This window comes from Pseudophryne corroboree, chromosome 8 (genome assembly GCF_028390025.1).
Source record: "Pseudophryne corroboree isolate aPseCor3 chromosome 8, aPseCor3.hap2, whole genome shotgun sequence".
NCBI lineage: Eukaryota > Metazoa > Chordata > Amphibia > Anura > Myobatrachidae > Pseudophryne > Pseudophryne corroboree.
Window position 1 is genome coordinate 55,833,715 of NC_086451.1, and position 26,030 is coordinate 55,859,744.

General features: G+C 45.8%; 1 protein-coding gene across 10 annotated transcripts in view; it reads left to right on the forward strand.

Moving 5' to 3' along the window:
* HUWE1 (HECT, UBA and WWE domain containing E3 ubiquitin protein ligase 1) overlaps nucleotides 1–26,030 on the forward strand; it is a 430,355-nt gene that overhangs the window by 128,981 nt on the left and 275,344 nt on the right. For all 10 annotated transcript variants that reach the window (XM_063936413.1, XM_063936412.1, XM_063936409.1 and 7 more), the window contains exons 8-15: nucleotides 9,209–9,286; nucleotides 9,511–9,558; nucleotides 9,659–9,727; nucleotides 9,931–10,030; nucleotides 17,600–17,700; nucleotides 17,808–17,958; nucleotides 20,325–20,452; nucleotides 20,576–20,716. In XM_063936413.1, coding sequence (XP_063792483.1) covers nucleotides 9,209–9,286; nucleotides 9,511–9,558; nucleotides 9,659–9,727; nucleotides 9,931–10,030; nucleotides 17,600–17,700; nucleotides 17,808–17,958; nucleotides 20,325–20,452; nucleotides 20,576–20,716 — 816 coding nt within the window. The remainder of the gene's footprint in view (nucleotides 1–9,208; nucleotides 9,287–9,510; nucleotides 9,559–9,658; nucleotides 9,728–9,930; nucleotides 10,031–17,599; nucleotides 17,701–17,807; nucleotides 17,959–20,324; nucleotides 20,453–20,575; nucleotides 20,717–26,030) is intronic.

Genomic DNA, 26,030 nt, shown 5'->3' on the forward strand with positions numbered 1-26,030 from the left:
TTACCAGCTGGTCTACATATTTCCTCTGATTCTGTTGATCCTAAAGGTGCTCAAGAAGATCCAGTATCAAGGAGTACAAGCAATTCTGCTTGCCCTGGAGGGCATGTTACGCGGATCTTCTGGACGTCCGTCGAAGACCCTTGGCCTCTGCCACGCAGAAGAGATCTTCAACAAGGACCGTTCGTCTACCCAGACTTACGGCATGGAAGTTGAGAGGAACATCCTAGCTCACAAGGGACTTTCCAAAAAGGTCATTGCCACTATGGTGCAAGCCAGAAAACCTGTGACGTCAAAACACAATCATATCATCTGGCGGAGACATGTCTCCTGGTGTGAGGAACACACATCCATCTGCCGATTTTCACTTGGGAAGGTTCCTTCGTTTCCTGCACGCTGGTGTGGATCAAGGCTTACGTCTGAGATCCCTTAAGGTTCAAATTTCGGCTCTTTCCATCTTATTCCAGAAGAAGTTGGTTATACTGCCTGAAGTTCAGACCTTCTTGCAAGGGGTACTTCACATCCAACCTCCGTTTGTGCCTCCTACAGCTCTTTGGGATTTGGATGTGGTATTGCGATTTCTACAGTCCTACTGGTTTGAACCTCTGATGACGGTAGAAGACAAGTACCTCACATGGAAGATGGTGATGTTACTGGCCCTGGTATCTGCTGGGCTGGTCTCAGAATTGGGGGCCTTATTGTATAAAAGTCCGTATTTGTTTTTTTATTAGGACAGAGCGGAGCTCCGGACTAGACAGCAGTTCCTGCTGAAGGTTGTTTCATCCGAATCATCCTATTGTGATTCCGTCCTGTTCTGACGCTTCTGCTCCTCCGGAGGCATTGGATGCTGGGCGTGCCTTGAAAATCTAGGTCAAGCGTACATCTCGGATCAGAAAGACTGATTCCTTGTTCGTGCTCTATCATGTGCAGAAGAAGGGTTGCCCTGCTTCGAAGCAGTCCATTGCTCGTTGGATTCAACTTGATATCCAACAGGCCTGTGTGTCAGCAGCCTTACCTGTTCCTAAGTTTCTAAAGGCTCACTCTGCTAGATCGGTGGGCTCTTCCGGGGCGGCTGCCTGTGGAGTCTCGGCCTTGTAACTATGCCGAGCCGCTATCTGGTCGGGGAAGAACACCTTTGTGAAGTTCTTCAAGTTTGATACCCTGGCCAAAGAGGATACCCAGTTTGGGCAGGCGGTGCTGCAGATGTCTCCCCACGTTCCCGCCAGTTCGGTAAGCTTTGGGACATCCCAATCGTACTAATGTGTCCCCAATATCCCTTATGGATGCTACAGAAAATAGGATTTTAAATACCTACCAGTAAATCAGTTTCTTGTAGTCCATAAGGGATATTGGGCGCCTGCCTCTGTGCGGTGGCTTTCTGCAGGTTCTCGGTTAGGTGTCACCTGTTCAGCCGTTGCTGTTAATGTTGCCAGATGTTGCTGGCGCAGTTATGTTATGGTGTGCTGGTGTTTAAATCTCACCACACTTCTTATTGTTACATTCCTTCTCTCAAGTATGTCCTTTCTCCTTCGGGCACTGTTTTACCTATAACTGCCTGTGGGAGGGGGCATAGAGGGGAGGAGCCAGCATATCCAGTTGAAGAAATTTTTTTTTAATGCAATATTTTTTATTGAATAGAAGTCGAATAAGCTGATACAAATCAAACAGGAGATGATGACTCCAGATAAATTCAAAATAACATACATGATATCCTGTGGGATATGACCAAACATAAAAAGAAAAGGGGAGAACATCAACAATACAATATATAGGTCGACAACAGTTTTTCTGTGTTTTAACGAAGGGTAAAAAGAGAAAAGGAAAGAAAAGAACAGAGATGAAGAGAGGAGGAAGGAGAGGAGAGGGGGGTGGGAGAGTGGGGGACCACTAAGGGAGCATTCAAGGTATAGTCGTGTCGTGAGGGGTAGCCCACACTATCTTCAAACCTTAAAACAATGAACAGTACATCACCACTTTTGCCTATTGGGACCCGTTTGACACAGTATATCATACCCGGGCAGTAGAGGATATAGCATAAGTGAACCAAGGTTCCCAAGTCCTCCTATATTTCTCTGACCTGTCATGTAAGGAAGCTGTGATTTTCTCCATCATGGAGATATGCCATATTTTAGACAGCAACATGCTCCTAGGGGGGGTAGTGGTCTTTTTCCAACTTTTGGCTATCACACATCTGGCGGCATGGAGAATTTGGAGTACTAGGTTGCCCGCATGGCTGCTAATATTAGGCAAAGGTAGGCCCAGTAGAGCCGACCAGGGACCCAATGTTACCTGAGAACAGAAAATAGATCCAATAAGAGTTTCCACTTGGGCCCAGAACGGGCGGATTTTGGGACAGGACCACCAAATGTGTTTGAAATCTCCAATTTGACCACACTCACGCCAGCACAATGGGGAGGACCCGGGGAAAATCCTATGCAGTGTCGCTGGGACCCGATACCATCTAGTATAGACTTTATAGGAGTTTTCCTTCACTAGGGAGGAAATTGAGGACTGGGCTAAATTTTGTCTAATGATCTCCCATGAGTCTTTCTCAGGGGGGGGGGGGGGGGCGTAATAAACCATAAAGTATAGAAATAATACCATGTCGCGTAGGGGAATAAATGCAGAGAGGTTCCAAAGGGGTGAGTTGGCGAATAACCTTGGGTTTAGGAAGGGAACTTAAGAAGGAGCGGAGTTGTAAATACTTGTAAAGTACAGGTTGGGCAATGCCATATTTGTCACACAGAGAGTTTAAGGAACGCCAGAAGGAACCTTCTATAAAATCAAACACCAGTCCCGGTCGTGGGTTCAGGTGAAGCCACGAATGGGACCATAAGGTGGAGCCAGGGGGGAAATCCTGATTATCCCAAATAGAAGTGATGGGAGATGGAAAAGTAGAGAGACCATAATGCCGAACGCAGAAAAACCACAGGGAGCAGGTGAATTTTGTAGAGGGAGCGCACGTTTGTATCGTCTGATGTGGCTTGACCGGTGTGAGTAGGGAAACCAAGGTGGAGACCCCGGCCGACAAGCGCTCGATTCGTATCCAGGGCAAATGGGGCGCTGGAGAAAACCAAGCGAGAGCCTGGCTCAAGTGGGTTGCATGGTAGTATTTTCGGATATCCGGTAAACCTCTGCCTCCAGCTAGTGGGTCACGCACCAGAGTGGAGGTCCTAATTCTAGGAGGTTTACCAGACCATACAAATTTTAGGAAGAGTTTCTGCATTCGACACAAAGCCTCAGCGGGGATGCGTACAGGAATTGTTTGAATCCGATACAAAAGCCTGGGTAGGATGTTCATCTTTACTGAGACTATACGTCCGAACCAGGCTATAATCTGTTTGTCCCAGGCTCGTAGGTCAGACTCAATACAATTAAAAAGGGTTGGGAAATTTTCGGAATATAGAGAACCATAGGAATATGTGATGAACACACCTAAGTACTTAATTTTCTTGGAGCGCCATGAGAAATTAAAGTTAGCAGCTAGGAGAGACCTGGTATCCTCACTAAGATGCAAGGGGAGGGCTTCTGATTTGGAATAATTAATGCGATATCCTGAATAATAAGAGTATGATGATAGAGTTTTGAATAGGTTAGGGATAGATGTATGGGAAGAGGAAAGAGTTAACAAAACATCATCTGCAAATAATGACAATTTGAACTCTTCGTCACCAGCAGATATACCCTTAATATCGGGGTTGGCCCTCACCATACACGCCAGAGGTTTGATAGTCATAGCAAAAATTAATGGTGACAGGGGACACCCCTGACGCGTACCGTTGTTGATTTGGAAAAGGCGAGAGTCCTTGCATTAACCCGAACTCTAGCGAAGGGGTTGGAGTAGAGTGCTTGAATGCCCTGAAGTAGGCTTCCGCCCAGGCCGAACCTACGCAGGGTGGCAAACATGAAGGGCCACAGTATTTTATCAAAAGCTTTCTCTGCATCAAGCGAGAGAAGGATAGAGGGCAATCTAGCTTTGTTAATAAGGTGGACTAAGTTAATAGTTCTGCGGGTGTTGTCTCTAGCTTGTCGGCCTGGGATGAAGCCCACATGGTCAGCGTGTATCAAATGCGGGAGAACGGAGTTTAACCTCAAAGCTAGGATTTTGGCAAAGAGTTTAATATTGTTATTTAGTAATGAGATGGGGCGATAACTAGCACATGAGTTGGGGTCTTTCCCGGGTTTATGAATTAAAACAATTCGTGCCTCCAGTGTACGGGGTGACAGAGGGTTACCTCTAAGGAATCCATTAAAGAGCCTACAGAGGTGGGGCAGGAGAATCCCCTTAAATTTCTTAAAATACATAATTGACATCCCATCAGGCCCAGGGGCCTTACCTGGCTTCTGAGTCTTAAGTGCATTATCTATTTCCTCAATAGTTATCTCTGAACCAAACTGAGACACCGTCGAACCACTCAGTGATGGTAGATTACATTTATCCAAAAGGGATTCAATCCCCTCATTGAATCTCAGTGAGGATGAGGGAGCCGCTTCCGCATTATATAATGATTTATAAAATTCCTCAAATTCACCCAGAATGTGGTCAGGATCATGAGTCAATACCCCCTGTTTAGTACGAATAGATAAGATATTTTTGGAAGAAATTTGAGCCCTCAACTTCCTGGCAAGGAGTTTATCTGCCTTATCCCCTTTTTCATAATAAATCTGGTTAAGGCGTCTAAGGCATTGTTCTGTCTTGTGAGATAACAGCATATTAAGTTCACCCCTAACTTTAAGTAGCCGATCCAAGTCAGCCTGGTTCAGAGAAGACTTATGAATTTCCTCCAGACGGTGGAGTTGGTCAGTTAACTCCACAATCTTTTGGGAGCGCTGTTTAGTGAGCCTAGCCGCGATCTGCATGAAGTGGCCCCGGAGGACCGCTTTATGCGCCTCCCACAGGGTCATGTCAGACATACCAGGCGTCTGATTCAAGTTAAAATAATCAGTTAGCGCCTGAGTAATTTGCGGCAGAACATCAGAATGTTGGAGGAGGGCATCATTAAGGGACCAGGAGGGGGGGGGGAGTGGGAAAGAGTGCGGGACAAACCAGAAAGAGTCAAAGATACCGGGGCATGGTCAGACCACGTAATTGGGTGAATACAACTTTTCTGGATCCTAGAGGTCAAATCTCTCCCAATCATAATCATATCAATTCTTGTATATAGATTGTGTACTGGGGAGAAAAACGTATAATCTTTAACTAAAGGTTCGAGAACCCTCCAGGGATCAAATAGTAGGTGGTTTTTAAGTAGTGACAGCAAGGCTCTGGAATTGCGAGTACTTGTGTGGGACTGGGACAGTGGGAGTGAGTGGGAGCGGTCGAGACTGTGATGGAGTATAGTATTGAAATCCCCTGCCATTAAGATATCGCCTTTCCTACATTGGGCAATTTTGGAGTCTAAAGAGGCGAAAAACGAGGCCTGATTAACATTAGGGGCATAGACGTTGACCAGAGTGATGGGAACATTATTTTGCCCACTATGATGAGGAATCTACCCAGTTTGTCCCTAATGATTTTTTTCTGGTTCTAAGTGTAAGTGGGCGGGAATCAATATGGCAACCCCTCGTTTCTTCTGGGCGTGATCACATGCATGTATGACGACTGGGTGGCGTCTAGAACGTAATTCAGGATGGGAAGTACCTCTAAAATGCGTCTCCTGGAGGAATACCAGATCTCCCCCAACCTGTTTCAGAAAAAGAAATAATTTGGTCCTCTTTTGGGGGCTATTGAGACCCTTCACATTGTAGGTTATTACGTTAACAGACATAGAAGTATAAATAAGAGCAGAGCAAGAACGTCCCTAAGGACCCATGGTTGGTCTCCCGGGAGAACGAGGGAAAGAGGGGGAACAGAAAGCAGGAAAAGAGGAAAAAGAGGAGAAAAGAAACATCGGGAACAATGCAAAGTAAACAAATATAATAGACCGAGCCAAAGACCCATTGTACGCATCGCACGGGTCCGCATGTTTGAGCTTCCGTATGGGGTATTAAGGGAGAGAAGATCTCCCTTATGCTCAAAACCGACTAAAATGGCTCGGCGGAGGGCGCGGCGCCGAACACCAAGGGGCCCACTGATGAACTAATAGGGCGACCATGGGGGTCGTAGCAACAAATGACCGTAATGAACCACATCAGAATCCAGTAAACGGGAAAAACATATGCTCAGTTATATAAGCTCAGTGAAAAAAGGAACTTAAAACCTCTAAACTAGTAAGCACAACAGTATGAAATGACATGCAATAACCCATCGAGGCAGCTGTGAAGGAAAGTTCACGGAGGGTCGTGCCTAGCAGAGGTTTTTGCCGGGACTGTCGACCAAAGGCGTCGAGGTGCTCGCTGTGGGAGAGGTGAGTTTGGGGTGCGTTGGAGACCCGGTGCAACCTGCGGAGGAGAAGGCTTGTCAGGCTCCGGAGGAGGCAGGTTAAGTTTCAAAAGAAGCCGATTGGCATCCTCCTTGGATCGTGCTAGTAGCCTCTTCCCATCATGCTGCACAATCAAGGCAAAGGGATAACCCCATCTATAGCGGATTTGATTCTCTCTGAGGATTTGGGTGTACTCCCTCAGATCGAAGCGCCTCTTAAGAGTAGTAGGGGATAAGTCCTGGAACACCAGCAGCCTATGCGTTTCAAACATACACATGTCCTTGTTCCGAGCAGCAGTCAGTATTCTGTCCTTAGTTTTGAAGTAGTGACAGCGTAAGACCACGTCTCTCGGAGGGGACGATGGTGAAGGCTTTTGGCGCAGGGAGCGATGAACCCTATCTAGGAGGAAATGCTCAGGCGGAGTGTCCGGCAGGAGATGTTGAAAAAAGCGGAGGAGGAAATCTTCCAGTTGTGCTGGTTCCACCGACTCCGGGATGTATTTAATACGTAGATTATTACGTCGTGCGCGATTATCTGCATCCTCCTGTTAGTTTTGGAGGAGGTAGATGTCTTCCTGCATAACGTGGACCGAATGTTCCATCTCCTGCTGGAAATGAATGATTTCATCAATTTTCTGTTCGACATCATTAGTGCTAGCCCCAAGATCAGATATCTCACCCTTAAGCCCAGAGATGGCTTTATGGATCTCCGAGTGGAGGTTTCAACGATTTCATCTCAGTAAGGATAGAGGAAATGCAATCTTTCATGGAAGGATCTGGAACAGGCGATTCTTCACACAAAGTGGAAAGCTGCTCAATCAGATTGTAATGTCACTCAGGTGCTAAAAGGGGAGGGGTAATTCTGTGTAGGAAAAAAACTGTGTTCTCTAATGCACACCGAGTGAATAATATTTCTACATAATAATAGTCGGATAATACGGAGATCTTAGTTGCGTATATCTGCAGATATAGGGTTAAGCCCCCAGGCCGATCGACAAGGCTTCTCCGTCACTGGGGTATGGGCCGGGGGTGCAGGACCCCACGATGTCGGCACAGGTCGGCCACCCCAGGTCAGCACACAGGTGAGAATTAATAAGGGTTAATAAGAAGCACAGAAGTGCTATGTAAGTGGTGGCGATTCTTCCTCAGATTCCGAGACAAGGGCAGGAGGGGGGGCGGCTGGTGATTTAGATGCACTAGGCTTCATCTTAGAAATAAAGGAAGACAGCTCCGCAGAAGGTGTAGATTTCTTGGACCTAGGCATGGTGTGCGACAGTCCCGGAAATAGGAAAGGTCAAAACTGAGCAATAGCGTGAATAGTCAGTGATCCATCATATTACGTGTAATGAGAGTAAGCGTAAGCACGAGGCCCCCAGGGCTGCGCCCGTAGGTATTTAGCAGCGCTTTCCTCTGCTCAGAAGTATCATAGAAGACTGGAGCATAATGCAGGTGTAGTCGTAGGTAATGGCCAGGAGATGGCGCCCCAGGATTGTAGATTGTAATACAGGAAAGCCCAGAGCAGTAATAAAATATCAGGGAGCCCCAGTAACCTATATCATGATCCAATGCTGAAAAGAGGGGGGGTCTGAGCAGCTAGAGCCCCTGCAGGGAGGGATGGGGGCACATTAGCAGGCACAGCTTGTCGGAGCAGTCACAGAGGCAGGGGGGAGAGAAGCAGCCAGCACTTGGGAGAGGAAAGATGGCCGCCGCCAGGGCCTGCAGAGGGTACCTGATCTTCCAGGAGCCGTGGAAGGAGATCCCAGCCGTCCCGAGGGCCAGGAGCCACCCAGCAGGGCACAATAGAGGAGGGCCGAGGACCGCGGAGTGCTCCGAGGTCTCGTCGCGGACCGGGGAGAATGCCGCAGCGGTCAGAGGGTGCGGAGAGCCGCCCGGCCGCGCCGGATCGTCTTGTGGGGCTGACGCACAGTGTTATGGTGCTCCCAGGAGATGACAGGCGCTGGCAAGGCCGCGGGGAGATAGTTTGAGGGGTCCCCTGTGCGGGAGCTCCGGAGCCGTACGTCCACCCAGCTCAGCTTCCCCAGTTGAAGAAATTTTAAGTGCACTGGCTCCTTTGGACACAGTCTATACCCATCATACTAATGTGTCCCCAATATCCCTTATAGACTATGAGAAACGGATTTACCGGTAGGTATTCAAAATCCTATTTTCTTTTGTCTATTTACATACTTTGGTGCTGCAGAACCTTTGTGGTGCCATATAAACAATAAAAATAAATGAAACCCTACAAGGTTCTGTGTTAAAAATTCACATTTCACTGGTAGTCACTTTTTTTTTCTTTTTTCTTTTAGTAAAAATTTAATTTAACAAAAGCAGACCTAAAAATCATATCTTACTAATGCACTTTACATAACTTAAGAAAAGTGATCACAAGAATGTATAGACAAAAGTAGAAAACATAAGCCTAAAACTGGACCATGATTGCTTAATTATCCATATTCAAGACAGTGTTTCTCCTAGACGACGACTTCCACATGTTTAGCCTTTGTTTCCGGTTGCATTTAAGTCCTAGTTACAGATTCAAACTTTTAGTGACCCTCTAATTTCCATATCGATCCGTAAAATGATTGATGGGAATACTATAATCAAAGCATTTGTCAAGACTCGGCTTGCACTTTGTTAAACACACCATAATCATTGAGGCAATCCATAGAAAACGGTCATGTGTTCCATTTTAGAAGACAGGAAGTTAAGTGACTGCCATCCACCATGCATAGCAGAAAGCAATCACAGCTGTAGCTTGTAAATTTAAACAAACTATAATACTAGATTTATATTTATTTATATTTTTCTCCCTCCAACCTCTTTTTCCCCTTTTAAAACTTTCTACAGAAATACCCACCCAGCGCGACAACTCTTCATTTTGAATTTTATGCAGAGCCCGGGTCTGAAGTGAAAGTGGAAAAAAGGGTAAGTGAAAAGTTTTAGGTGGTGCTGTAAATAGTTCATGCATTAGTGTGTGCTCTTACTGTGGGTGCATTACTTGTTCCTGACGGACAGCGCCCAAATAATCAGGGTTTTGTGTAAATGCAGCAGTATTTTTATTCTTTAGTTTTGTAAACTGAATGCCTAAACAAATGTCCTTTATTTCCCCCCCCCCCTTTTTTTTATTTTTATTTTTTTGTTTCTTTCAGACGTCCAGTAACACACTACATTATATACACATAGAAGAGCTAGATAAGGTAATAAATCCAGTCATAAATGATAGGTTATGGGAACAGAATGTCTGCTGGCCAGGTAAATATATCCAAAATGCAGCTTGATGATTGTTTTCAATTCCAGATTTCTGAAAGTCCCTCTGAGATCATGGAGTCTCTCACTAAATTGCACAGCATTCCTAAGGATAAGCAGGTACGGTAACTTATCTTCCATTTTCTGTTGCCTTTTTTGAGGGAACAATTATGGGGACTCCTAGTAGTCTTGGTCCTCCGGGCTCTTAGCCATATGCTGAACTTATTGGGCATTTGTAGTAAAACGGCTGCATGATCTTTGCATTTTACCAAACCGTTTTTGCGGTCTGTTAATGGCTTTATTTTTTATTCTTTATCCTGTAGATGCTTTTATTTACCCACATACGACTGGCACATGGCTTTTCTAATCACAAGAAGAGACTACAAGCAGTACAGGCCAGACTGCATGCTATTTCTATACTAGGTATGTTCTATCAGTTAGCGGCACCGCAGTGCACATCTTTAACCTACCTTACATGTCACTCAGAAGCTAAGCATTGTGTGTCACTGGCTGGGGACCTAAGCCACGCATCTAAGATGGCCAGCGCTACATAACCTTTCACGCCGTGGTGTCATCAAAGAGAAATCTGAACTATGCACTTAATGTGGACTGAATATGCATTGATGTAGCATGTACCTATTTTAAATGGGTTGGGTACCGCGAGACTGGTCGTTAAGATGCCTGACATCTTGCACTAAAGAAACTCTGATCCTAACCTGCCTTTTCCGGCATACTTATGTTTGGGATTCCGGTGCCGGCTTTCTGACAGGTGTCGGGATTCCGGTTCCGGCATCCTATCCCAGCCGAAATACCGAACGCTGGCATGCTGACTACATCCCATTTAAATAAATGTTGAGGCTAGCTCATGGCACCTGAACCGTGTCTGCTAACTGCGGCCCCGGTACTGGAAACATTAAGCATGGAGATGACATAAGGAAGTGATAAACCAGTAATAGGTGCAAGGTGATAAACGCACCAGCCAATCGGCTCCTACCTATTAATTTACATATTGGAGCTGATTGGCTGGTGCATTTATCACCTTGCACTTATCACTGGTTTATCACTTCCTTATGCCTTCTCCGGGTTAATACATCTGCCCCAATGTTTTAAAAATAATTCACATGTTGTGGAATGTTTTTAAATATTGTGTTTCATGTTTTGCTCTGCTGCACTGGAAGAGTTAATACCCAGCACTGCAGCGTCAATGCATATTAATATTTGGCAATTGCTCAAATCCCAAAAATGTATTGTTAATGTGATTGACAAGGCTTTGCCGGTTGGGGATATCTTGGTTTTTGACATTCTGACAGAGGTAATGAAATGTATGCATTTGGTGTAAATTTTGTCTAAGGGAGGCAAGAGAATTGCTTTAACTTGAGAACACAGGAGGCCACTTGACCTTTTGTCCGGTCTGTCTGATTAGTACAATAGGTATTTGTCATCAGGCAGTCACAATCGTATTGTGTTTTAAATTCATATTGACCTTTGATTATGTGCATGAAATGCTGTCAGCTGATCCGGTTGGGAATGCATTGTTATCTGACGCAAGATCATAAATATTAATATTTCTGGGGAAAAAAAACCCCATCCTGATTTGTGAAATCTTAATTGTTTTAAAGAGACTGGGGGCTGGTTAACCCCCTGCTGCACTGTGCTTGTATACAAGACTATGTGCTCTGTATTGAATATACCATCTTGGACATTTGTGGTGTGTATTTCTATCATTTGAACGCCAAAAACCATCTTGGATTCTGTGATGTTCTTGGTACCTTCCACTAGTTTGTTTTATTTTTTTATTTTTTATTTATTTGTTCAAAAACAAACCCAAAACTTTATCTTTCTTTAAAATGCATGCATCTACTAGTATCCTGTGACTAACCGTTACGTGCCAAGAGCTTAACTGCTTTATGGCGGTGGTGCCAAATTCCCTATATGTACACACCTCAGCAGAGAAGACTGGCGTCTTTTCGCCAGTTTCAAACTGAATAGACCACTGTTTCTTTTGTGGTTCTAGAGGGAAAATTCTGAGAAAGAGACAATGGGGGAGATTTATGAAAAACGTCCTAACGAATGTTATGTGCTTTTGAAGCCATATCACCACATTATCGTGGTGAAACGCCCTGACCCGCCGCCACAATGTATTATGCAGGCCCCTGCCGATATGGGAGTGCTCTGTCACATGTCCCGTGATATGCGTCCTACCCATCGGCCAGACTGTTAACGGTGCCTGCTGGCTTTGTGCACATGCGCAGTTCTCCCCTGCTCCCAGCATGCCCTGCAGGTGGGACCCCGACGCATGCGCAAATTGGCTGGGAGGACGCTGTGCGGTGCCGCTCACGGAGGAGGCGCGGGGGAGATGTCCACAGAGAACAATTAAAGTTTTATTGAAGACACAAATAAAAACCCATGTCCTTTAATGAACAAGGAAGTGCCCGCCAGGACAGGCGATGCGAGACAGCTGCATTAGGAGCCGAAGACTGCCTACAAAGGTAATAATACATTAGCTCCCACTCATCGCCTAGCAACAGTTCAACGGAGTTCAAATGCAGGCCAACAGAAACCACAGTGCACATCTGCCCCATTGTTCTCTCTGGGGTCAGCCTGAAAAATAAACTGCATTGGTTTTGGTGAGACCTGTTATATACTGCTAATTGCTACATTTGGAATTTGTCTTGAGTGGAACTGTACAAACTGGACTGCCTCTAAGATGGACACCATTTTTCCAACGACCTTCCTGGCTAGACAGATTGAAATCGGTTTGAAGGCCAGCAGAGACTGGACAAGGGGGCAGATGTATTAAGCCTGGAGAAGTGATAAAGCAGTAGAAGGTGGTAACACACCAGCCAATCATTATGGTTTGAAAAATGAGTTGGGAGCTGATTAGCTGGTGCGTTACACCTTCTACTTATCACTGCTTTATACTTCTCCAGGCTTAATACATCTGCCCCAATGTTTTGTCATGTTTAAATCCTTGTGTATTGGCAAAACTTGCCTTATTTAGAATGATCTGAAAAGTCCAAGAAAAAGTAATCTGCTATGCATGGAGCATACTGGACTTCTGACCTATCTGAATCTTGAATAGCCTTCCAAGTGTGAACTCAGAGATGGGAGAAGGCTTAGAGTTATGCCTTTAGTTCTCAAATAGGCCGCCATTTTTGCTGTGATATTTGTAAGAACCTTTGATGCCACCTCTGAAAGGTAGAATGCAAAACAAAGTGAGATTGTACTGAAACCAGGAGACAACGATGCCCTTCCCAAAGAAGGCTTTGAACATTTTAACATTTAACACATTCCAGAGTTGCGGTGGAACAAATCCTTTATCGTGAGAGAAGACTGCTACCAAGATGGGCAAAATGTTAATCATGCTGACCTTCAGTAGCTACGTCCTTTTTCTCCTTCATCCACTAGAGGACACTGGAAGGTCTTTACGGTGGGTTATAGATGGTGGACAAGTGGAGCCGGCACTTTAAATTCTTTAGAATTGTGACTGGCCCCTCTCCTCCCCTATACTACCGGTAGCTGCTGTTGTCCAAAGGGTGAAGCTTTATCGTAACAAATTGGGTACTTCTCTCAACGGATGACCAGTCTTCGAGGATGGGGAGCGGTGACTCTAGACTGTCAATTCCAAGGTCTCTGGACTTCACAAGAAGAAACTCTACCTATCAATATACTAGTACTTTAAGCAATATACAACGCTCTACTATCGGCGAATCATCCCCTAACGGATCGTGCAGTCGGACAATGCCACAGCAGTGGCATACATAAATCGGCAAGGAGGAACCCGCAGCAGAGCAGTGATGAGAGGTCACCAAGATCCTACTATGGCCCGAAAGGTGTGCAGTAACGATATCTGCGGTATTCATACCAGGAGTGAAGAACTGGGAGGGCCGATTACTTAAGTTGTCAGGATATGCATCCAGGCAAATGGGAATTGCATCCTTAAGTGTTCCAACAACTGGTCAATCGTTGGGGACTTCCGCAAATAGATCTTATGGCGTCCAGACGGAACCACAAACTTCCACGGTACTGCTCTCGCACCAGAGATCCCAAGGCAGAGGCAGTGGATGCATTGACCGTTCCTTGTGTATCTTTTTCCTCCATTTCCCCTGTTACCACGTCTACTCAAGAGAATCAAGCGAGAGAAGTCGGGGTTCTGCCCGTGGCTCTAGACTGGCCTCAAAGAATGTGGTACAGTGACCTACCTCAGTTACTCGGATGACCCGTGTCCTCAACCTTTACAGCAGGATTTGCTGGTACAGGGACCTTTCGTTTATCCAAACTTAGGGGGGTCATTCTGAATTGCTCGCTTGCAGTTTTTAGCAGCCGTGCAAACGCTATGCTGCCTCCCACTGGGAGTGTATTTCAGCTTGGCAGAAGTGCGAACGAAAGGATCGCAGAGCGGTGGCAAACTTTTTTTTTTTTTTTTTTTTAATGCAGTTTTAGAGTAGCTCAATACCTACTCAGCGCTTGTGATCACTTCAGACTGTTCAGTTCCTGTTTTGACGTCACGAACACGCCCTGCGTTCGCCCAGCCACGCCTGCGTTTTTCCGAACACTCCCTGAAAACGGTCAGTTGACACCCAGAAACGCCCTCTTCCTGTCAATCACTCTGTGGCCAGCAATGCGACTGAAAAGCTTCGCTAGACATTGTGTGAAACTACATCTTTCGTTGCATTAGTACGACGCGCGTGCGCATTGCGCCGCAAGCGCAAGAGTGCCTTTTTTTTGCCTCATTGCTGCAGAGCAAACGAAATCAGCTAGCGATCAACTCTGAATGACCCCCTTAGAGCGGCTACGTTTGACGGCGTGGCTGTTGAAAGGGAGATCCTAAGAGACAAAGATTCATTCACTAGTTATTCCTACCACGATGAGTGCTAGAAAGGAGGTCACCTCAAAACACTATTACCGCATATGGAGAGCATACATCTCGTGGTGTGAGCAGCGTCCGCTCTCTGCTACTTCCTTTTGGCCTGTAGTGGTCCCGGTGCTCTCAGGCGATTCTCCCTCTTCGAAATCCCTGGATGTGGTTCGGGCCCTGCGTTTTTATGTGGAGAGAACAGCTGACTTGCGTAAGACTGATCTGCTTTTTGTTCTCTATGATGCTGCTACATACTTTGGCTCGTTGGCTTAAATTTACTATTAGACAAGCTTACCTAGCAGCCTCTCTTACTCCACCAAGTTCGGTGTAAGCCCATTCCACACGATCGGTAGGTTCTTTTTGGGCAGCTGCTAGGGGTGTTTCTTCGACACAGTTGTGGAGAGCGGCAACTTGGTCTAGGAAACATACATTTATCAATTTCTACAAGTTTGATACCTTTGCAGCTTCGGCTTCTCAGTTTGGCCGAGCGGTACTACAGGACTTTCAGCGCTTTCCCGCCCGTGATGGGAGCTCTGGGACGTCCCCACCGTAAAGACCTTCCAGTGTCCCCTAGTGGATGAAAAAGAAAACGCAAACTGGTCTGTAATGTGCCGGCTCCACTTGTCCACCATCTATAATACCCCACCGTAAAGTCCTTCCGGTGTCCCCTGTGGAATCTGAGAAATGGATTTATGGCTAAGTACCAAAATCCTGTTTTCTGTCCTCTGCAAGAAGCTGGGACCTGGCCTATTGAAACCAAACCTCATGTGTTTCCATGAGGGCTAAAGAGGACCTAAATCAAGTAGGCCTTGACTGAGACATCTGATATCAAGAAACCATTTCCTCTTGTGTTCTGATTGAACGTTTCCAGTTTCGAACCAAACAGAATATTGGCAGAAAGCAGAGTTGACTTCAGAGATCTCTTCAATTCTGGATAAGCCTCTTAAGCTTTAAGACAATGGGTACATTTGAGTACCTGCAGGGGCGCCGGAATGATTTTAGGCTGGGGGGAAGGAGGGGGGGGGGGGGGCGGCGAAGTTAAGATTTCATTTTGGCACCCCTGCTGCGGTCTCCTCTCCAACCACATAAACCACCCACCCCACTCCAGCGCGGGGTAGCGCATATTCCGCATCTACGTGGGCGGCTTCACTTATAAATGTAGCCTGCTGTCGCAGGGTGCGGTGGGTCCCCCCTTCTGTACTAGCCGGCTGTCTCTTCGCTGATGCATTACTGGGGGAGGCGTGGTCATGCTAAACCTGTTGTGACATCCTGGGGTCTCAGCCACGCCTCCCCCAGTAATGCATCAGCGAAGAGACAGCCGGCTAGTACCAAAGAAGGGGGACCCACTGCACCCTGCGACAGCAGACTACTTTTACAGGTGAAGCAGCCCAGGGAGAGGAATCCATGAAGAGACAGCCGGCTAGTACTGAAGAATGGACACCACACTCTGCGATACCAGACTGCGGGGATCAGAAAGTAAGCGCTCCCCCGCACCTGTGCCTACATCATGTTTGGGGGGGGGGGGGGGGTCAAGCTGCTCCCTTGCTTCCCACCTGTTCCGACGCCTCTGGGTACCAGTGAGAGCACTAGCTAAGATCTGACTTGCATTCAAGCTGCAACAGCTATGTATGTGTGAGCAAAGTCAATAATTTGGACAGTGGTGTGAATAGCCTTGTACGCATATTTTCATCATGTTAGAATCACGGTTAAAGAGGAGATGATCTTCAACACATAACACTGCAGGATATCCGTAACAGCCAAATGCTATGCATAACATCCGTCAGACTAGAACACAGGAGACCATGTTACCGATTTTGTAACTTGTTAACCATGAGGTGGCTTTCATCACAGAGAAAAGCCTGCTAAGAGCTACAAAGACAAAAGTGTAACTTCTCCATTTTTATTTTTTATTTTTAAATGGACACATTCCTACAATGACAATAGGAGAGGGAAATTATTACAGCCCTCACACAGCACAAATGCTGGCACCTCGGGCTAAGGTATGACTGTGTGTCAGTAACTCCCTGCAGGGGGAATGGGGACAGTGTTAAAATAATTCTAATTATAAAAATATTTTTAACTGTGTTGCTTGTATAACTTTGAAGTTTATATCCGCTTGAAATAACATTTTAACATTGTCAGCATACTGCTGCCGAAAATGGGGCTTTGACATAGGCAGTGTCAACATAATCGTAGCACATCTGTATGTATTTACCTTATGCACTTTGGAGGAAAAAAAATACTTTCTTGCTTGTGTATATAAAAGTACACTTCACCCTATCCCCATTATATACAGTCCATAAAATAATGAAATATTGCAGTATGCTGCTAAAAGGGAGATCTGTCAGTCTTGCAATGAATAGAACATTTGATTTGATACAGATCTTCAAAAATTGGTCCGGACTTGAAGGGTCTAAAACCTTCTGATCATATAGTAATGTTTTATTTAGGATCGCTGTACAGATCCATGGTTTCTCCAAATGCCATACACGTGAACTCAGTTGGTTTGACCTACCTAGTCTCTCGACAAGACCATCCGTTAATGGGGACTAAATGGCTAGTTTTACAGAACGACGAATACTTTGATTTGTGAGACGGAGAAAGTCGGCAACTCAAACAATAAAATGATAAACACTTTAACGTGCAGAATGTTGTAGCTTTAGATTGAGTGTATGTTAAAACTAAAATGGAATTGCACATAAATGTGTTCTTTATTTGCAAGGATAATTGAAAACCATGTGGTGACATTGAAGATGAGTTTTTTTGTTTTCTTTGTAGCATGTCCCGCCATGGACTTCATGGTTGCGTAGTAATTAGCATTGTACCTCACAGACCTGATGTCATGAGTTGGATTCCAACTAGGGCCCTAACTGTATGCAGTTTGTGTTCTCCCCTTTTGTGTGTGTTTTTTTTCATCCACCATCCAAAAACATAGAGGCAGGATCATTGGCTTCTTTAGAATGTGTCCATGTGGTAGGGAATACTATAAGTTCTATTAGGGGCAGGGATTGTTGGGAGTGACTGATTGTTCTCTGCATCGTGATACGTAATAATGTGTGTGCTATATAAATAACTGACAAACTATCTGCCATACCTGTCTGTATGTAAACTAGGCCTTCCATTTGTCTCTGCAGTTTATTCTAATGCCTTGCAAGAGTCTGCAAACAGTATACTCTACAATGGATTAATAGAGGAATTAGTAGATGTTCTGCAGATAACTGATAAACAACTCATGGTAAGACATTCCTTTTCAGTGATCTGTAAGTGGTTCATGTAACTTGTGGTGTTGCTATACAATGATTTGTATAAGGCTCTATATACTGTGTTTTCATGTTTTTGTAGGATATCAAGGCAGCATCTCTGAGAACCTTGACCTCTATCGTTCACTTGGAAAGAACACCCAAACTAAGCAGCATCATAGACTGCACTGGTACTGCCTCTTACCACGGCTTCTTACCTGTTCTTGTCCGAAACTGTATTCAAGCTATGATAGGTATGTGTAGAGACTTCTAGAGTTTTACAAGCATTTTACACGGTACTCTATGCTTTATGACGACGTTTTCTGTTTTAATGATAATGTTCAGCTTAGAAGGAGAAGTAAAAAGGTCTGTTGGCGCCTGTGAAGACCGATGAGTTAATATTTCTGATGGTTAGCAGCCAGCCTCTTCTATTGACAAACCAAGAAAAAATAAACCAGGCGTGCGCTTAACCGTACACACTAAAAAATATTAAAAGTTTAATATACATAAAACACTACATAGACATAAATTAAAACATACTGGACACATTAAAAATAGTGACAAGCGGGTTCGGTTTTACGCTGTTCTCAAAACGGCATCTTATTGGCTATCCAAAACACGTGACATCCGTGAGCCAATAAGATGCTGTTTTGAGAACCGAGTAAAACCGAACCCGCTAATCACTAATGAAAAATAAATCACATTCAGCCTGAATCACCTAGTATTGTATTGGCGTGGCTGATGTATTCACTAACTAAGTAAAAAAGCCTCTGGAGTGCATATGAGTTTCAATGACTGGGTATAATTACCGATATAACATACACCAAGCGGAGACTCTCAGTATAGTTCAGTCAGTCTTAACACTTGAATCAGTTTGTAAGTGATAGAAAATATTAAATGAGTCAAATGCTTTCCACAGACCGGAGCCACACTCCGCTGCTTATATCAGTGGGGACCTTACCCAGTGGTGAAAGGCGCTGTAAGAGCCGCTGGCTAGTGGATGGTGAGTGCGATCTCACTACTTAGTGCTGCATGTAGCTGCTGGATCCGGTCCTGTGGTCGGTCAGATGGGTGAATCTACCCGTAGATGGATAATGCATAATACAAGTCAACAAATATTAGGTATAGATCAGAGGAATAGGGAGAGGAGGGGCTGTTATGTGAAATTGGAGGGGAGGAGAGTAGGTATCCATTCTCTAGGTCGACAGTGTCTAGGTTTACCACTATTGGTCGACAGGGTTTCTAGGTTGACAGGGTCTCTGTTGACATGTTCTAGGTTGACAGGTCAAAAGGTCGACGTGAGTTTTTTTTCTACGTTTTTTATTTTTTTTATTTTTTACTTGCTCATACTTTACGATCCACGTGGACTACGATTGGGAACGCCCAAAGCATGGCGAGCAAAGCGAGCCATGTGAGGGGTCGGGGTGCACTAATTGGGGTTCCCGCTCACTGTACAGCAAACACACAAAAAAAAGATTAAACTCATGTCGACCTTTTGACCTGTCGACTTAAACACTGTTGACCTAAGTGTGGTGTGGTCGACCTTCAGTGCCACACCCGGGGAATATGAGAGAAGCTCTGGGATATGAACCCATTTGTATGGGACAGTCAATTAGTTGAAGAGGCCATCAAGCTCAGGTACAGTGTGAGTTGCGAGAATTAAACTGGGTAAACAAATTGCTTCAGACCCTATCACAGTGGGGTTGACGATCATGTAAAATATTGATACTCATAAGTAAATATCTGCCAGATTTTGTTAATGAAGGCTGGGTTTGTTGGTGGGTCTATTTGTTTCCAGTAGAGAGCTATGAGGTGTTTAGCAGCAATGAGAACATTATTGATGAGCTTTTGGGTTGTTGGGGTATCAGGGAGCGGGCGAAAGAGCAGGACATATGAAAGATGAGACTCTAAAGTTATACCAGTCCATGTGTGTATTAGGTCGTAAACTTTGTTCCAGTACGATTGAGTTTTCAGGCTGGAAAACCAAATGTGCGATAGTGCCAGACATGCCACAATTTCTCCCAACAGCGATACGAGGAGTTTGGGAAAATGGTGTGTCCTATGTGGGTGGTGATAACACCTGTACATAAACTTAAGGTGTTTTCTTTGAGCATCTTAGCAGACTATTGCTTAGTTGAGTAATTTGACAGTCTAATTTTGGAATAGAGAAACCGAATCGACGTGCCCTACCTGTGTGTGGTGAGATCAAAGCTGAGTTGGTTTCAGGCCCGGGTGCGACAAGTACCCATGGTCACTGACTGCATTTAATTGAATCCCCCCCCCCCCCCCCCCTTAATCACAAAGTATTACAAATCTCAGTTTTGAAACCAAATTAACTGACCATTTGAGGTTTTTGTTCCTCAGATCCATAAGAGTTTATTAAATAAGTAATACAAATAACCAAAAGTGCTTCAATTGTGGAAAAGTGTAGTCCGTAGCTGATAATACCCACTGAATACATCTTCACAACCATCTCAAAATACTTTCCATTAACAGAATAACAAAGGAAAGATTGATTTATCTGTGTCTATGAAATGCTATGAATGTTAACCATTTATTTCACTAATCCAAAGTATTCTGTTGTGCCTTTTATAACCTCTTCTGTATGATTTCTCCTCAGACCCCACCATGGAGCCATACCCTCACCAGTTTGCTACGGCTCTCTTCTCGTTCTTGTATCACCTTGCCAGTTATGATGCCGGTGGTGAGGCACTGGTTTCTTGTGGCATGATGGAAGCACTTTTAAAGGTAATCTTTTAAAATATTTAATGTTTCTTGCAGTGTCAATCTCAAGCTATTTGTGTTCTTGATTCTGTGCATGTGGGTATTTGGTAAGAGCTCTGAGCTTTCACATTTGGCATTGTTTCTCAGGTGATCAAGTTCCTAGGAGACGAGCAGGACCAGATCACTTTTGTGACGCGCGCTGTAAGGGTTGTTGACCTCATTACAAACCTAGACATGGCTGCCTTTCAGTCTCACAGTGGGCTGTCAATATTCATTTACCGACTGGAGGTGAGAGAATAACATTTGATGTGTAAAACCTTAATTGTTCCTGTTCATGTTTAAAAAGTATAAAATGTCTTCTCAGACTTTGTTGAACCTAAAGTCTAATATGAAAGCAGATTCAGCCATTGATTTGCATATGCAGGTGTATTGAATTTGAGCTATAAAAAGGTCTTCATTTAATTGGTGGACACTGTATTATGTTACTTTTAATATATAGAAAGAGAAAATGCAGGTGCACTCTAAGTACTAAACACTGCCATGATTTTCAAGATGGCAGCGGGGAAGGCTGCCTCAATGCTACTGCTCCTCTTTCTTTTGTTTTTATGTATGTGCCCCCTCGTCCCTGCTGCCCTAATATTATTCAAAAGAGGAGATGCAGGTTATTGGTGAATCGGTCACCCAGAGACTCACCTCGGCATGTCTGGGTGGCCTTGCTGGAGGACTGCGGGTGTCAGGAGACTGTGGCCGGCGCGGCTATGGCCCTGCATGGGTATGGTGGTGCGGCCGCGAATGGAGCCTGGTTTCGTGGATGGGCCGGATGCCGGAGTGGCGGCGAGCATCGATAGAGCCAGGGATACGGCTGCAGAGGCGCGGCGGTGAACCTGTGGACCCATGCAGCGGTGAGACCTCCTGGGATGTGTACAGAGGAGGGAACGGAAGTGCGGCGGCAGGAGGTGCGGCAGACAGTATTGAGCGGTACGCGATCCCGGCTTGTCTCCAAGCTGCTATGGCCTGTCGAGCGCCCTCTGGCGACGGAATGTCAGAATGCAGGCTGGTACTATGAGAGCTACAGGACGGTCTGGAGGGGTCGGGTGCTTGAAGCTGGGGATCACAGTGCGGGGTACAGCCCTAAGGGATCAGGAGGCACCAGACAGATATGCTGACCAAGAGCGGCGGCTGCCCTAGAGGGAACAGGAGGAGACATCGGGTAACAATGGTGTCCCAGTCAAGGGTGCTCCCGGCTGGAGGGGGATATCAGCAGCAGGATAAGAGGGCCCCAGAGGGTTTGTCATAGGCACACGGAGACCACAGCCGGGGGTCCTGGAGAGACTCGGCTGGGCCACCTGGGGACCAGGCCGGTGACACTTTAACGGCTGCTATAGAAGCCCCTAGGGGGAAGCACCACAGAGGCACGCGAGCGGGGGCCGTAGTCAAGTGGAGAAGCAGGGGGCTCAGATCAGCCCTCCCGGCACTGGTACTGGCCAATGTATGCTCCCTTGCCAATGAAATGGATGAACTGCAGATGCTTCTGCGTAGTGCCAGTGCTAGCATTGCTGGTTTGGCTGCTCTGTGCTTCACGGAAACCTGGCTCAGCGAGTGCATGCCAAGAGTCCCTGTCCCTGCCGGGCTTATGCATGTATAGGGCAGATAGGTCAGCGGAACTGTCGGAAGTAAAAAGGGGTGGTATTTGTTTCTACAACGACGACTGCTGGTGCACCGACACTGTCGTCCTTCAGCAATCCTGTAGTCCTCGCTTGGAGACCTTGTGTATCTACTGAAAAACCCTTCTACTCCCCTTGCGAGTTTGCGTCATTTATTTTAGTTGGGATTTACATACCCCCACAAGCTTGCGTGAGGACAGCGCTGTCAACATCTTTTGCGTGCATTAATGAGACAGAGCGCAAATACCCGGACTCTCTGCTCATCATCCTGGGTGACTTCAACAAGGCCATCTTGTCAAAGGAGCTACCTAAATACTGCCAGCATATTAAATGCCCCACGCGAGGTGACGATATCTTGGACCACTGCTACACTAACATAAAAGGATGCCTATCACTCTGTCTCCCGGGTGGCTCTTAGGCTCTCTGATAACTGCCTGTTCCACCTGCTGCCCACCTATAAGCAATTAGTGAGATCCGCTAAGCCAATTGTCAAGTCAGCGAGGAGATGGACCATCAAAATCTGTCTGCATCTATGCAAACAACAAGCCTTGGTTTACCACTAACCTAAGGTAGCTATGCCTAGCTAAGGAGGCGGCACACAGGAGCGGGGACAAACTCCGTTAGACAGGCCAGGAATACCCCATCCAAGGAGATCAAGGCAGCGAAAAAACACTATTCTGACAAGCTCGTGACCAATTTCTCGGCAAATGACCCTCTGTCGGTATGGAAGGGCCTTAAGGCTGCCACAAACTACAAGGTCTCCACCCCCTGCACTGGCCCCAGCCAAAAACTGGCGGAGGACCTGAACCACTTCTACTGCAGGTTCGAGAAGCCCTACGATGCCTCGCCTCATTCTGCTGGGATGGAAGCTCCCTCGTACCCACTAGGTGCCGTACCCATCCCTCACGTGGTTGTTGCGGAAGTCACTAAGCTTTTCAGCAGACTGAAACCCAGGAAGGCATCTGGGCCTGACGGCGTATCTCCATCTGCCCTAAAAACTTGTGCCGCACAGCTGGCTCCAGTTTTCACGGCCATCTTCAACAGGTTGCTCGGTACTGGAGTGGTGCCAGCCTGCTTCAAGCGCTCGACCATTATCCCAGTGCCAAAGATACCTGCTGCTCCTGTGAACCTGAACAACTACAGGCCGGTAGCACTAACATCGGTGGTGATGAAGACGTTGGAACGACTGGTACCGACCCATCTAAAGTCCACAGTAGGTCCCCCTCCTTGACCCTCTCCAGCTTGCCTACAGGGCAAATAGAACGGCAGAGGATGCAGTGAATTTGGGTCTGCATCACATCTTGCAGCACGTGGACTCGCCGGGGGGTTATGCGAGGGTATTGTTCGTGGACTTCAGCTCTGCATTTAACACCATCATTCCTGGTCTGCTGCAATTGAAAATGCACAGACTCTGTGTTCTCAGATAGGAAGTTCAACACCCAGGAGCATAGCCTAACGGAGCAGAGAGTAAGGATGGGGAAATTCTCCTCGGGAGTAGGGTCAACCAGCACGGGCGCCCCCCCAGGGGTGTGTCCTTTCTTCCTTCCTCTTCTCACCAACGACTGCATCTCCAGCGACAAGTCTGTGAAACTCCTTACATTTGCGAACAACTCCACGCTAATTGGCCTGATCACGAATGGAGAGGAGACTGCTTACAGGGATTAGGTAGATCGGCTGGTCACCTGGTGCAGCGCTAATATTCTACAGTTAAATGCACCAAAGACAGTTGAGCTGATCATAGACTTCAGGAAGCATCCCCCTACACTCCCACCCACCCACTAACCGTTGCGGGCAGTGCAGTAGCGGAAGTTGAATCCTTTAGATTTTTAGGCTCCACGATTGCTAGGTATTTGAAGTGGAAGGCCAACATCGACGGCATTGTGGGGAAAGCCCAGCAGAGGCTGTACTTCTTACGCCAACTTAGGAAGTTCAATGTCCGATTTGATGTGCTGCACATCAAATCTGACTTGTATCACTAGAGACAACATGCATGCTACTGAAAAATGGAACAGTGATCTTTCTGTCCTTCATTACATCGCTTAATTGTACCTGGGTTTTGACATATCGGCTGGGTACCTAGCTTTATGGTGTGCATTCCAAGGCTACCATCCTCTCTCTCCCCCCCCCCCCCCCCCCCCCCCCCCCCCCAAGTATTTCTGAGCTTTCTCTGAACAAATTTACATTTTGGAATAAATGAACAATTGAGTGGGATAAGACAGACCATTACTTGTTCTAACAGATGCATCGTTGCTTCTCTGGCGCTTGATGGACAAACTGCCTCAAAAGTGCAGTATTTTCCCATTTAGAATGGATGTTATGCAGGTTAATTGTTTTGTGCGCCCGATCTCCTGTCTAAAGTGATGGGAGATCTTGGGTCGCAATTCAGTTGTTTTTGCCATAATCATAAAGGAGAGCGTCTCAAAGTATAATAGTAACCATGCTCTGAACAAGGAAAATAAATTTGCTCACGGCCTGGAAGACCCTTACAACCACATCTATCTTAATTCTGATTTAGGAGGATGGTTTATGTCACTGAATAAAATCGAGACCTTCAAAACTTTAGCTCTCTGACTTTTTAATTTTACCTGAGAAGAGTAGAACTTATTTCAGACTTTGCAGGGTGTGGCGCATTAATGATTATTATGATTATTATCCTTTCTATGGCGCCACAAGGGATCTGCAGCGCCTAATTACAGAGTACATAAACAAATGGGCAAAACAAGAACACGGTAACTTACAGTTGAAGACGCTATAGAACAAGTGCAGGGTACATAAACTTATCTGCATCAGCAGACGACACTGAGAGAAGTATCAGGGAGGCAGAAAGCTGCAGGATTTAGTGCTGTCAAAGATGGTTTAAGTAAGAAGGAAAAGTCCATGCTGGAAGAGGTGGGCCCTGCTCGTAAGAGCTTACATTTTAAATGGGAGGGGCAGACAGACAGGTGACATAGATGGGGTAGACAGTGAGCGTGGAACAAAGGATTAGGATAAGATTTGGCTGGGTTTGGTGAAGAACTGGGCCTTGAGAAGTTTAGTGGAGAGGTAGAGAATTCCAGAGATGGAAGCAGCACATGAAAAATCTTGGAGGTGGGAGGAAATAATCCGTAAGCAGGAAAGGCGGCGTGCATTAGCGGAGCAAAAGGACGGGTAAGAAGTGTAAAGGGTGGTAATGTCAGAGATGTAAATGGTAGAGGTGTGGGTGAGTGCTTCCTTTCTTTGCTTTTTATGAAGAAAAGGCTTTTCTGTGTACTTCAATATATCTACTTGGTTACACAGAAATGTGGGGAGGGGGAGGGATGCCCAGCATGTCAGGCCCATAATCCAAACGAAAACGCACAGCAGCGATCAGGTCTGAATAAGGCCCTATATTCTTGGATATAATTAGGTCCTTGCATATGTTACCAGGCTCTGTCAGAAAGTTGGATCTTCTGTTTCTATATAATGCATGCAGAAGGGAGTTTAGCCTGCTTCCAAACAGTTGCTAAGTGAACTAAAGTCATTTTGTCACGCTTACATTCTGGAAGGAAAGCTTTTTCCTCACAATTAGGCGGCCTGTTCTACCAGACTGGTTTGTGCCTCTTGTACAGTGCGTCATAGTGCTTCTACTGAGCACCTATGTCAACAAACAGGAGTTTTATATTTACATTAAATCCTATTTCTCTGAATCAAATGGGGAATTTTACACATTCACGTTTCTACAAGCTACTTCTCCAATTTAAGATTTGCTAAGTAACGTTTTTCTGCAGCGGTGTACAGTGTTCCAGAGGGAATACATCAGGGTGTAGAGATGGATTTGATGTAGAGTCACCAACAGGCTAAAGCTTTAGACTGTCCCAGGATGCATTGCGGGGCCTCCTATATAACCCTGCCTCCAGGTACTGTGAGCTCAGTTTTAGAGTTGGTGCCTGCATAAGCAGGTCACTTAACAGGGGGGAAGG